The sequence below is a fragment of the Aotus nancymaae genome, unplaced genomic scaffold (genome assembly GCF_030222135.1).
Source record: "Aotus nancymaae isolate 86718 unplaced genomic scaffold, 86718_ANA_hifiasm-v0.15.2.pri h1tg000040l, whole genome shotgun sequence".
Lineage (NCBI taxonomy): Eukaryota > Metazoa > Chordata > Mammalia > Primates > Aotidae > Aotus > Aotus nancymaae.
In genome coordinates this window covers 115,305,670-115,319,235 of record NW_026988454.1, presented here as the reverse complement: position 1 = coordinate 115,319,235, position 13,566 = coordinate 115,305,670, and the positions used below count along the sequence as shown (strand labels likewise).

Here is a 13,566-nt window from a genome sequence, read left to right as displayed (position 1 = left end):
CATTCACAACATTTTTTATTTGATTTTTTTATTATTAAATACTATTTGAAAGAACCTGTTAAGGACCAACACATTTTGACTAAAAAAGATGGCTGAAACTGCTGAAGTGTTAGAGTGTGAAGCAGAAAGGGAGTCCCACCCCACCAGGCAACTAGGGAAGCTGAAGTTGACTGGCTGGCTTTCATGAGGAAGGAGGAGTCAGTTTCCATGGCATGGACACAACACTCTGGATGGTGAAGACTGCCTGCCAGCACAGAGCTCGTTGAATTTCATATGATACAGTAAGTGTTTTTATATTACTCTCTCTTATTTACTATAGTTATTAAAGATCACTCATATGTATTAGAACTGATATTTATTGACAACTTTGCACTTGATTTCCTATCTTTCTGGTAGATGTTTCTCTACCAGAAATATAGGAAATCAAATGCATTTAATCAAATTCACAAGGATTGGTTGCTAAAAGAATCAATTGATACGTTTCAGTAGTCAAGGCTAGGCTAGTGAATTGTATATATTTTCTACAAACAAATGTTGTTTTTGCTTTGTAGAAAGCCTCTAATTAATAGTTATTTGTTTTTTAAAAGCAGCTTTATTAAGATACAATTCACATACCACAAAATCGAATTCATTTAAAGTATACAAGTCAGTGGGTTTTGGCATTTTGGAGTTGCGAAAGCATCTAATCTAATTTTAGAATATATTACCACCCCAAAAAGAAATCTTGTACTTATCAGCAGTCACTCCCCACCCCAGCCTCCATCCCAGCCCTAGGCTGCTTATAATCTACATTCTAGCTGTCTAGATTTTCTTATTCTGGGCATTCCGCATACATGGAAGTATACAATATGTGCTCTTCTGTAACTGGCTTATTTTACTTAGCACGTTTCAGGGTCCATCCATAAAGCATGTATCAGTACTTCATTTCTTTTGATTGTCAAATAATAATCCATTATATGGATATTCCACATTTTGTGTATCTATTCATCATCTAACAAACCTTTGGGATGTTTCCACTTTTGCCTATTATCAATAATGCTTCTACAAACATTCATGTACAAATGTTTATATGGATATATGTTTTTCTTCCCTTGGGTATATAGCCCATTGGAATACTCAGATTTTCCCATTTCAAAACTTACTACAAAGCTACAGTTATCAGGACTGTGTAGTACTGGCATGAATATAGATATTTAGAGCAATGGAGTAAAGTTGAGAGTCTAGAAAAAAATCTTTACATTTATGTTCAATTGTTTTGTGACAAATATGCATAAAAATCAACTCAAAACAAAGTAAGACTTAAAACTATAAAACTCTTAGAGGAAAACACAGGAATAAATATCTGTGAGGGAGAAGAACAACTTCATTCTTTTACGTGTAGATATCCAGTTGTCTCGGGATCATTTGTTGAAAAGACTATTACTTTGTCACTGAATTGTCCTGACATGCCTACTGGAATCAGGAAGTGTGAGTCCTCTAACTTTGTTCTCTTTCAAGATTGTTTTGGGGGCCGGGCGCGGTGACTCATGCCTGTAATCCCAGCACTTTGGGAGGCCGAGGCGGGCAGATCATGAGGTCAAGAGATGGAGACCACCCTGACCAAAATGGTGAAACCCCGTCTCTACTAAAAAATACAAAAAAATTAGCCGGGCATGGCAGTGCATGCCTGCAGTCCCAGCTACTCGGGAGGCGGAGGCAGGAGAATTGCTTGAAACCGGAAAACGGAAGTTGCAGTGAGCCGAGATTTCGCCATTGCACTCCAGCCTGTCTCCAAAAAAAAAAAAGGATTGTTTTGGTTCGTCTGGGTCCATTGAATTTCCATACAATTTTTTAGAATCAGCTTTTCCATTTATCTGGAAATAAATTTTGATGCACAATGAATGCTTCCACTTGAATTGCAACTCACCCCTGGGAAGTTACGGAATCTTGGCATGAACTCAAATGTGGGACAAATGGGGTTGGTTGAAGTATAAACCTGCTTAAAGCTTTCTATGAAAGGGAAGCGAAAGACTTCTAGATACTAATTTTAAAATGGTTTTGTTTTAGCGGCACCTTCAGATTAAAAACACTCTAGCATTTTTGTTTACTATTTTATCAGTGATCGAACACTCCAGTGTAAGGGATTTCTATTAAAATGAGTTTTAAAAATAAAAAGCAGTCTGCGCCATCTTCTCTCTTACCTAACATAGTATGTACAGAGCGCACCTGTTTCACAAAACATGCCCAATCCTTGTCCTGCACACCCAAAGATTCTGATTCCTTTTGGACTGAGGCCTAGGTGTCTGTATTTTTAAAAATCCACTGCTGATTCTCATGTAGCCCCTAAGCTGGGAACAGCTGCCACATCTTTACTCCCTCCTCAGCTCTCCAATCTTGCTTCCTGCCAGTCTATACCGTATTTTTCAGTCACAGAGACATTGCTACTCAGAGTGTGGTAAGTGAGCTAGTAGTGCTGTGAGAACTTGTTACAAATGCAGAATCTCAGGTTCCAGGCCTACTAAATCAGAATCTGCATTTTAACAAGATCTCCAATGATTTGTATACATCAGACGTTGGCACACTATGGTTTACGGGCCAAATCTGGCTCACCCTGTTTTTGTAGGCCCGTGGTTCACCACTTAAGGTGTTGAACCTCCATGGGCTAGCACAGTGAGACTCTCAGCAAGCCCAGACAACGCCCTCTGCCCCTGCTGCCCTCTCAGCAGTCCACAGCTGTGCCTGGCCACTCCCTGGGGCCCTGCTGGTCACCACCTACACAATGGGGACTCTGCTGGGGGCAACAGCTGGGACTGAACAGTGGAATCTTAGTATGGGAGTGGGTGGCTCCATGAGCCTCCTTGTCTCGTGCCTGCTAACTGGAGATGACCTCTCCAGGAGGAGAGAGAGCTCACTGGGATCTGAGCATCACTAGGGCGGAGTGAAACTGACCATCTCATCCACCAGGCCCTTCCTCCTCAGGCCTATCCTCATATCCTTAAGAATAGCTCCAGCTGAGGGCTCCCAGGGAACAAAGAGGGTGGAAAGACCCACCCCAGGCAAGTGGGGCAGGGTGGGGCAGGAGTTTTTATGTAATAGACTCTTGGCATAATTTTTTTCTCCTTTTTTTCTCCTCTTTTTTTTTTTCTCTTGGCATAAAAACATTTACTATTTTGCTCTTTACAGAAAAAGTTTGTTGATTCTTGGTTTACATATTAGGAACTACTTGCCCTTTGCAGTGTGTGACTCCAGCCACAGACACTGTCCTTCAGTTGGGGAATCCTCCACCTCCACCAGTAGCCAATTTGTCTCTGACTCATCCCTTCAGGACCCAGCTTAGACTACTTTTAAAGAAAGCTCCTTTTACTTCCTAGTCTTTGTGAAAGGCTCTTTCTCTCTGTCCCCTGGGCATTTAGAGCATTGCATGTTAATTACCTTTACTTTTCTTTCTCTCCCTTTAGGTCTGTTCTCACATTTCAAGGCATTCACCTGGCTTACTACAACAAAGATGGCTGGGCCCCCATCAAGAGTTTCAGATTCAGTAAGGCTGAGGCTGAGCCCAGTAATTTGCATTTATAACAAGTTCCCAGGGGCTGCTGTTCGTCACAGTTTGCGAAGTTGACTCCAGCTCTTCCTTGTGATCCCAACTTAAATCTTGAGATCAGAGACAGTCCCAATGGTCCCATCTCAAGTGGCACGTCTCCACTCTCGTTTTCTATCTCAGCCCCTTATTTGTTTACGTCAGCAGCTCTTAACCTTTATGCTCTCATAGTTTCTTTATACTCTTAAAAATTATTGTATCAGAGCACTTTTGTTTATGTGGGTTATAGCTATCAATTTACTCTATTAGAAATTAAAACTAAGAAAACTTTTAAATATTGATTAGTTCTTTTAAATAGCTGTAATAAACTTATTGCACATAATATAAATGACATTTTATTAAAATAAATATATTTTCCAAAACAAAAGAAATGTGACTAGTCACATAGGTTTACCGTCCCCTGCCCAATCTCTTTAATATCTGACTTAATAGAAGACAGCTGGATTCTTGTATCTGCTTCTACATTCAGTTTGTTGTTTTGGTTAAAGTAAATAAAGACAATCTGGTTATATATATAGAGATACACACACACACATATATGTATATGATATATATACTCACACATATATACATATATAATTATATATAATGTGTGTATATACACGTACATATATAATATATAATATATACACGTATATTATATATACATATACTATATATGTATATATATGTACGCACGTATATTATAATATATGTGCATACATATACACATGTATATATTATATATATGAAGTTGAAAAAGGAGGAATATTTTCAGATAATTGTGGATATTTGATAAAGGTTAGTTGCAATGTGGAATCTGAAATGATATCAATGCACTTTCTGTACTGTTTTATTAAAATCCATTGGTCTATCAAATGGACCTCTTTATCGATGCATGATTTCATAACATCCTACCTTTTTCATGGAAAATATTGGTCTATATGGTGATAAATATTTTCTAAATGTTCACACATTTCATTGTACAATATTCTAAAAACATATTTATTAAGTAATCAAAGATTAAGATTTAATAAAAATATTTCTTTTTTTTTCATTTAAGATGTTCCTTTGTAACTGGCTTTTTAAAATTTACTCTGAGTGTATGGTGAATGGCATGATTACAGGTCCAGTTTGGTGTCACTGCCTTGCTTCATGCTAAGGTACCAGCTGTTTCCTACACTACTGTTTTTGAGCATAACATTAAAAACAACTTTCAGGTATTTATTTGTGTGTTTGCCTGTCCATCTCAACTGGTGTAACAATACTAATTCCATTAATTTTCATGGAGCACCTGCTCTGTGTCCAATATAAATTTTTATAGAAATTGACATTTATCCTTACAACAACCCTGGCAGATTATATCCATTTTATAGATAAGAAAGAAAAGGCACAAGATTACACAGGTAACGTAAGGGAACAGTACTAGAACTCTGAAGTAGAAGTAGGAAATAGCATTGGAGGATGGTTTGAGGCCAGATAGCAGTGTGTTAGCCCGTGAGTTTAGACATAATTCTGTGTGCAGTGGAAGCCACCAATAGTTTTAGGGTAGGGGACAGGCACGCACTAACCACAGGAGCTAAGGTTTAAGTACACACTCATTCCACACATATGAGGCAAACTTAGAGGCAAATACGTGTCAGGAAAGGAAGTAAATGATACAGAGGTCTATGGGATTACTCTCTAGAATAAAGGGTTACATAGAATTTCCTAAGTGGCATGTGTCTTCCACAGTTGTTTTCTGTCATGGAATTGACCAAAATGTCAGACATGACAAAGCTTCACCAAGCTGTGGCTGCTGGAGACCACGGCTTAGTGAAGAGGATTTTGAAGAAAGGTCTCTGTGACCCAAACTACAAAGATGTAGACTGGAATGACCGGACCCCACTTCACTGGGCTGCAAGCAAAGGTGAGTGGGCAATGCTTCAGTAGATCTGTCCTTTTGAGTCCACCATTCATTTATGAGGATATGAATGTGGCAGAATGGAAGAAATATCTCTTTAGAGTCAGATGGAACATTCTTTTCTCTCTTTCTTTCTTTCTTCATTTTCATTCTCTTCTTTCTTTTCTTTCTTTCTCTTTCTTTCTTTCTTTCTTTTTCTTTCTTTCTTTTCCTTCCTTCCTTCTTTCCTTCCTTCCTTCCTTCCTTCCTTCCTTCCTTCCTTCCTTCCTCTCTTTCTTTCTCTCTCTTTCTCTCTTTTTTTTCTTTTGGAGACAGAGTCTCACTCTATCATCCAGGCTGGAGTGCAGTGGCATAATCTTGGCTGACTACAACCTCTGCCTCCCCGATTCAAGCGATTCTCCTGACTCAACCCACCGAGTAGCTAGAATTACAGGTGTGCACCACCATGCCCAGCGAATTTTTGTATTTTTAATGGAGATGGTGTTTCCCCATGTTGGCCAGGTTAACTCCTGACCTCAAGTGATCCACCCACTTCAGCTTCCTAAAATGCTGGGATTACAGGCATGAGCCACCAAGCCCGGCCCCAAATGGAACATTTTAATCCTCACATCACAGCTTATTAGTTGCAGCACCTCAAGCAAGTTATTTACTGTCTCTGGGCCTCAGACTATTCACCTAATTAATGCATGCAGCAATGCCACCTTGGAGCCCTGTGATGGGGATTCAGTAAAATAATGAGTGTACAGTGCCTATCATATAGTCTGCTCTCAGTTAATATCAGTCCTTTACCCTCTCAACAGGAATAGAGCATCACAAAGAAGGATAGGGAATTTGTTTCGTTCGTCACCAAATCCCCCATGCCTGACATAGCTCAGTTGCAGAATTGGAGGAGGATAGCGGCAAAATCCCAGGCAATGGGCTTCTCAAAGGCTTTGGTAATAGAAAGCCATTAAAGAATGTTAAGTAAGAAAGTGCTATGGTCAACTTTGTGTTTTAAACATTTATTGTGATTCCTGTGTGGAGAATAGGTTGACAAGAAGCAAGGCTGGCTGCAGAGAAATTAGTTGGGATATTTTTGCAAAAATCTAAGTACAAAGCGATGGTAGCTATACTGAAGCACCTTTTAGTGAACATTTGCTATGTGTTGGGCACTGTGTTGTGTACTTCATGTCTGTGATTTCACCTGCACTCCACAAGAATTCAATGATATAAGGGGTAATATCCTTAAGTTGCAAATGAGGAAACTGGCCTCAAATATTTATTTCTTGTCTGAGGTGCCACTTGTTAGCAAGTGGGACTGTCGGGATATGAAATCACATCTGTCAGCTAGAAAGCCTGTTCTCTTAACCTGTGCTACCTGTCATGTAAGTATGACTTAAAATATTTGTTTTTGACTCAGCGTTGAGACTGCCAAAAGCAGAATGAACCTTACCAATAGGCAGGTTGTGTGCCCTGAGAGAAAGAAAGATTCCTATGCAGGGCCTGTGGCAATGCACCGGGGAGGGGAGTGTCCTGGAAGGAGGACAGGGAAGGCTTGTAGGGCTCAGGCCCTAGGTGGGAACAAGGCTCATAGGGTAAGGTAGGGCACTGAGTCCCTGGTGAGAAGAGGGAAAAGAGAGAGAGGGATGATGATAGGAAACTGGAGGCTCCTCAAAGGCAAAGTTTCCCTTCTATTGTGTTACCTAGGCTGGCCCTGGCCTCAGGCCATTCGGGACATCTTTATCCTAACCTCATTCTGTTTCTTCTTGGTACATCTAAGGGCAAATGGAGATGATACGGCTCCTGATAGAATATGGAGCCAGGCCCTGCCTGGTTACCAGTGTGGGCTGGACCCCAGCTCACTTTGCAGCAGAATCAGGCCATCTGAATGTACTCAAAACTCTCCATGCATTGCATGCTGCCGTCGACGCCCCCGACTTCTTTGGAGACACACCAAAGAGGATTGCACAGATCTATGGGCAGAAAGCCTGTGTGGCATTTCTGGAAAAGTAAGTTTATGTATTTTTTCCACCTATAGAAGGAGCAGAGGAAAAGGAGCCTGTGATCAAGATCTTGGCTGATTCTGTGGCTTCAGGTCGATGAAAATGAAATGAGGAAATCCGGTCAATGGACTATTATTTTTATTGATTTCTTAAGTTGAGTTATTTTTATTAATGTTTCACTGAAAAGACTAGTTTGGGGGTCAAAACTATATTAACATGTTGTTTTAGATTATACAAAAATCATCTCAGATAAGAGAATTGGGACACCAAGTTGGAAGGTGGGACATGGTGCAAGAATCACGACCTTCGGCTTTCCGAAAGGCATCCAGACTAGCTGTGTGATCTTGTGCAAGTCAAGGCAGCTTCCTGATCCTCAGTTTTCTCATATTTAAAATGAGGCAGGTGAATTAGATTTCTATTTTTCAGTACACTCCTATCTTTGAAAACTTCTTTGTTCATCTGTGAATGCCCTACTTACACACACACCAAAGAACTTGTCTCACTCCTGTTTATTTTTTTCAGTCAAGCATTCAAACATAACTAAGCACCAATAATTTGCATAACAATTATAGCTCTGAGAGGGATAGAACAAAATTTGGAAACTTAGAATTTGATTGTTTTGACAAACAATTAATACAAGAGAAAGTAAAATATCAGAGTGAGGGCATCGTTGCTTGGAAACCAAATGATGTAGACAGCAATCCTATCTACAAGGGCAGTTCATGACTGAGTGCCCTTTGAAGAACCTGAAAATCTGGTTATATTCAGAAAGTTGAACTAGTGAAAATTTTGCCATGATGTGATTAGTTATCTATAGAAGTAACCCAAGACACATTCTCTTAAAGGTAATGTCTTACATTACAAACATTCAGTATCACAATTGAGATGATTTGGAGAGTAAAGAAGCAGAACCTTAAGTCCTGACTCACAGACTCACTTTTCCCGTATTTCAGCCATCATCCCCTACATTCAATGATCTCCATCTGCAGTGGACCTCAGCATCAGCAGACATTGTTCTTTGAACTTTTAAAATCCTAACATACCACAATGTGACCATAGCTCTCTTCACTTTATCAGTTCCTGGATTATCACACAGGTCTTTGAATTCATCAAGATCTTTTGTCAAACTTCTCCTTTTTCTCCTAATCTTATCACCTTTCTGAAAGTCTCACTAAATTTCCTCTACCATCTGGGTACCATAATACACTCCATTCTTCCACGCTCTTCCCACTATTCCTGCTATTAATTCTCAACCCAGCATATAACCCAAAATTCAAAACCTTAGATGAATCTGTCTTCTCCACTTCTATGCTTGTTCAGTTAGATAAAATCCCACATGTAAATATATGGTATCAACAGCAGTTTGAATATTTCCACCTTTCTTTGAGCCCTCAGAGCAGCTTAACTATCTCTTCCTAACCTACTACTTTATTGGCAATTCCAAAGCCCCATCACCTCAGTCTGTCTCTGAGGTATTCCTTATACATTAGAAAGAATATCAAAGCCATGGGTTACACATTGCTCAACTCTCACACCTGCAGGTTTTATGTACATTTACATAAAAACATTTACATCAGTTCCTTGTTGCCATCCTGTCTATCCTTTGTAAAGTGTTATCCCTCCATATAGACTCCTCATCCAGTCCTTTGTGTCTTCTGGAAGACCATTCATCACTCATGTGTTCTTTGTTACATCTTTACTCTTTCTCTTGTATTTTTAGTGTTTTTCTTTTCCCCTTCCTTTGACTTCCTTTTGGACTGTGAACATGTTCAAATAGATATTATTAAACACACAAAAAGTTAGAGGCCCTTCTGAATTCTGTTGTGTCTTGTCTTTCTTCTTCCCTACATGTCTAAGCTACTCGAGAGCTAATCTACTTTTATTTTAATCCAAAAGGAAAAGCACTTATACTCTCAGAGTGTCCAACATGTTTTACAGTAATAATTTGTGTAAAAAATAGAATTTTTTAATAGTTGTGTGTATTTTTTATTGTGAGGAAAAACTCATAACAAACATAAAATTTACCATATTAACTGTGTCTAAAGTGTACAGTTCATCAGTGTTATGGACATTTACATTGTTGTGAAACAGATCTCCAGAACTTTTTCATCTTGCAAAACTGAAACTCCATACCCATTAAACAACTCCCCTTTTTGTCTTCTCCCCAGTGGAATAGAACTTTGACTCTATATAAATCAAGAAACACCTCAATTCTTTAGGAGTTTGTGTTTGCAATATCTAAGATCATGGTAAACATTGAGTTCTTTAAATTTGGGGGAAGGACAACATGTCCCTCCTCTGACTTGTTAGCAATCAAATTGAGTAGGTTTAAGTTGTCTGTTAATTGGAAGGATCTATTATTTCATTTTGATCCAGAGGGGAGAGGTGCATTTTGAATATCAAAATTAGATTAGCTTTGAGTTTTTACTAAATTGGGAATGTAATAGTTTTCATAAAGTATGTATGCCTTGTTGGAAATGCCAACTGTCTTTGTCTGCTTGTAAAAGTTTCAAAATATGTTTTTCTCTCAGAAGGCAACGTTATTGCATTTGCTTGAATGTAACGATAGGAATGCTTACTGATATTACCTGATAGTCATATATAGCTTTGGAACTTTAACATATATATATGTGTGTGTATATATATGTATGTATAACTATAGCAGTATTAATAATGATAGTTTTACTTCTTTGAAACATTAAATTTGAGGAAACTTTTTTTAAAAAAGCTAATCTATGTAATTGTCTCCACTTCTTCATCTCACCCACGCTTCAGACTTCTTCCCCCATCCTTGTACTAAATCAGCTGTCACCCAAGTCATCAGGGAGCTCCTTGTGCTATATCAATTGCCTCTTCTCAATTCATATCTTACCTCCACTTAATTCAGTATATAATATTCCTGAAACTCTTCTCCCTTGCTTTATCTGATGCTACTCTTTTAGTTTTCTTTTACCTGTCTGATAATTTCTTATGACTTTTTAAATATGTTTTTTCTAAGACTAAATCTCATGATATATTCTTGCATGCCTTTTAAATGCTGACATTCCTCAGGGTCCTGTCCTTGGCTGTCCTCTACTGACTTTCTCTAGGTAATCTCAGCCCCTCCCTAGTGACCAGGAATGAACATGAAATATGACCCCAACATAACTGAAATGCAGGAGGAGTGCTTTCCTCCAAATAGTGGGAGTGCTATTGCCAAGAAAAGTAGGCAGACAGTGTTGAGCCGGCAAAAACAGCAAAGGTCAGTCACCTCATGTATGAGTCATCTCTATTTATCAGTTCCCACTAAGAACTTCCCTTCTGACAGTTAGAGGGCTTAGGAAGAAGAATCCTGAATTAAGGGGGAATTAACCTGAGTCTTGAAAGATAGCTGACTGATGGAGGAGGGAGAAAAACTGTTGATTCGGAGTGAAGGCACCAACTTGGAAATGTGCATAGGTTGTGTGTATATGTGAGAAGGCGAGGGATCGTGGAGGGACAGTGGAGGGATGAATGGCCTGGCTAAGCAGAGCATCCACACTAGAGATGAATGGAAGATAAGGTCAGGTGAGGGGGTGGGTAACGACAGTGAGCCCAGTGAGCCAGGCAAGCAGAAGAGTGTGAGCTCATCAGGGGATTCACAAGCTGAAATAGATACATTAGCAATTTACTTGTGTAGTAGAGGAGTCGGCAGTGGTACTGTGTGGCATTGAAGACGGTTAGACTTTAAGCAAGGGGATTACTTAAGGAATTTCTTATTGATTCACATTTTGAGTAAGTTAGCTCCTGGGATAGGTGATGAAGAAAAAGGATGTAAGAGAACTTCAAAAGAAACCTAGACACTATGTGATCATTTTCTGAATATTCTAGGAATTATCGGGAAACAATTTGGCTTTTGATTCAGCCCCCTAAGTGATAAACCAATCATTTAGCAAACATTTTTGAGTTCTACTGTGTGTGTGTCATTGAGTTAGACACTAAAAAGGACCTAAAATAAACCAGATATAGTGCTAGACATCCAGAAGGTTAACTGCCTGGGTGAAGAAATAACTTGTTTTCATAAACAACACTAATGCAAGGCGGAGAGTGACTAGGCAGAGGAGAGACTGGTGTGGTCTGAAGTTTGAAATGTCACCTCCAGCTTGGGGTGAAGGACTAGCAAGTTTGCTGCCCTTTGAATGAACTGTGCTTTTTACATGGTTTGCACTTAAAATGATATTTGCCTTGCCTATACCATTATCTATCCTTTTAAGTTCCATTTGTCCTCATATTGGTTCAAATTTTATTTCTGTAAAGTGACTCCTCCAAGTGCCTTTAAGCAAGTCACATACTCACCTTTTGCCTCATACAAAACTGTATATGTGTGTATTTCCCATTGTCTATGTGTGTATAATGTTCTATTTATCTAATTGTCTATTTATCCATCCATTTATCCATTTACAATAATCTATATTTTTACATAATCCATCCATACATATAATACATATGTGATTGAGTCATTCTCATTTTCTTCCTTATATGTTTCTGTACTTTTACATTTTATACAAGGAACACACATCACTTTTATAATTACAGAAAATACAACTAAAAACAAAGGAAAACAATCTTCCAATAATATGCAGGTTGCTTTATAAATGTGAGCACTTCAAGAATTAGTGGCAATTTCTTCAAGCTAAGTGACTATCTTTGAGTCTGTTAACATCTCACTCAGGTCACACAATTTTTCTCCACCTCCAAGTAGTTTCTTTAGTGTCTGAGACCTTCCCTAAGTGTATGCTTGGAATTGCGCAAACTTGGCCTCCTTCCTTCTCAACTGAACTGCTGTGTGCAGAGCCTGTGAAGAGAGGCCGATTCCAAGGCTAGGGCAGGCTCTCCTGCTCCAAGTTCAGAAACCCCACTCTTCTTTCCTAGGGCAGAGCTCGAGTGCCAGGACCACCACCGTGCTGCCCACCAGAAAGGGCTGCCTCTGGATGAGCGTGATGAAGACTGGGATGCCAAGAAAAGGGAGCTGGAGCGGTCTCTTCCTTCCCTAAATCAAAACATGAATAAAAAGAATAAGAAAAGTCGAGGCCCCACCAGGCCCAACAATACCAAAGAGAAGAGAGTATGAGAATTCAAACCGATGTTTGCCGGCAGGGGACTTTCCCTGGTGCCAGAATTGAGGCTGTTAGGCTTGGTGGTCTTTCCATGACTTTACTCATGGACCCTTACCCACCTGGTTTCTACAAAAGCCCATGGACCTGTCATTAGGTGCTGTCTACATGGGCTGTTGTCTCCTGGCTAGCACCAATGGTGTACAACAATTACCAGGAGAGGACACAACCTGCTTGCTTTCGTGAGTGGTTTGCGCGGTCAGCATCTTCTGTCCCCTCCTCCCAACAATGATAGAATTTCAGGGACAAGGAAACTCTGCCATGAATTAACTTCATCCCTGATATCTAACAAGATAATATAAAATAATGAACATGTAATTTTAGGTCTACTTTTTCAACTGTAAACTTTGGGAAATTAAATTCAGATCAGATAATTACAATAAAAAATTGCATCCAAATTGAGATGCAAAATACACATGAGATTTCAAACACTTAGTACAAAAATATAAAATGTCTCAGTAATAATATTTAATTTTAATTGTACATTGAAATGATAATATTGTGGATATTGGGTTAAATAAAACATATTACCAAAATGAATTTTACCTTTTTCCTTTTACTTTTTTAAACATGTGGCTACTAGAATGTTTAAAATTACCCATATGGTTTTCATTTTATTTCTATCAGACAGCCCTGCTATAAAACTCAAACAACATATTAAGCTTCCATTAGGAGACTAGTCTGGTGTATTTTACTTTCCCTGGCTGCTCCACATTTTAGATATACTAATTTCTCTGCCTACATCAATTTATTTAGGTATTGAATATCTTTATTACACATTCATCAATTAATGTTTGCATTAATACAGCCCATGCTTAGTTTGAATTTTCTGGAATGAAAAAAATGCTTGAATATCTTATAGGAAAGCAGTATAGCTAGAGAGGATGCCTCTCCTCGTGTTGATCTACCCCTGAGCATCAGTCCCTTTCTCTATGCTCTACAGTGCAGACTCATTCATGCTTTGGACCACTACAAACATTGGAAGACACCTGA

The 13,566-nt window shown here is 39.0% G+C and overlaps 1 protein-coding gene across 1 annotated transcript; it reads left to right on the top strand.

The window, feature by feature from the left end:
- Window positions 1-223: 223 nt before the first annotated feature.
- Window positions 224-13,113, top strand: ANKRD66 (ankyrin repeat domain 66). Its single transcript, XM_021676070.2, has 5 exons — window positions 224-281; window positions 3,438-3,517; window positions 5,291-5,465; window positions 7,219-7,447; window positions 12,332-13,113. The coding sequence occupies exons 2-5, from the start codon at window positions 3,485-3,487 to the stop codon at window positions 12,528-12,530; spliced, it is 636 nt and encodes a 211-aa protein (XP_021531745.2). The 5' UTR covers window positions 224-281; window positions 3,438-3,484; the 3' UTR covers window positions 12,531-13,113.
- Window positions 13,114-13,566: the final 453 nt, after the last annotated feature.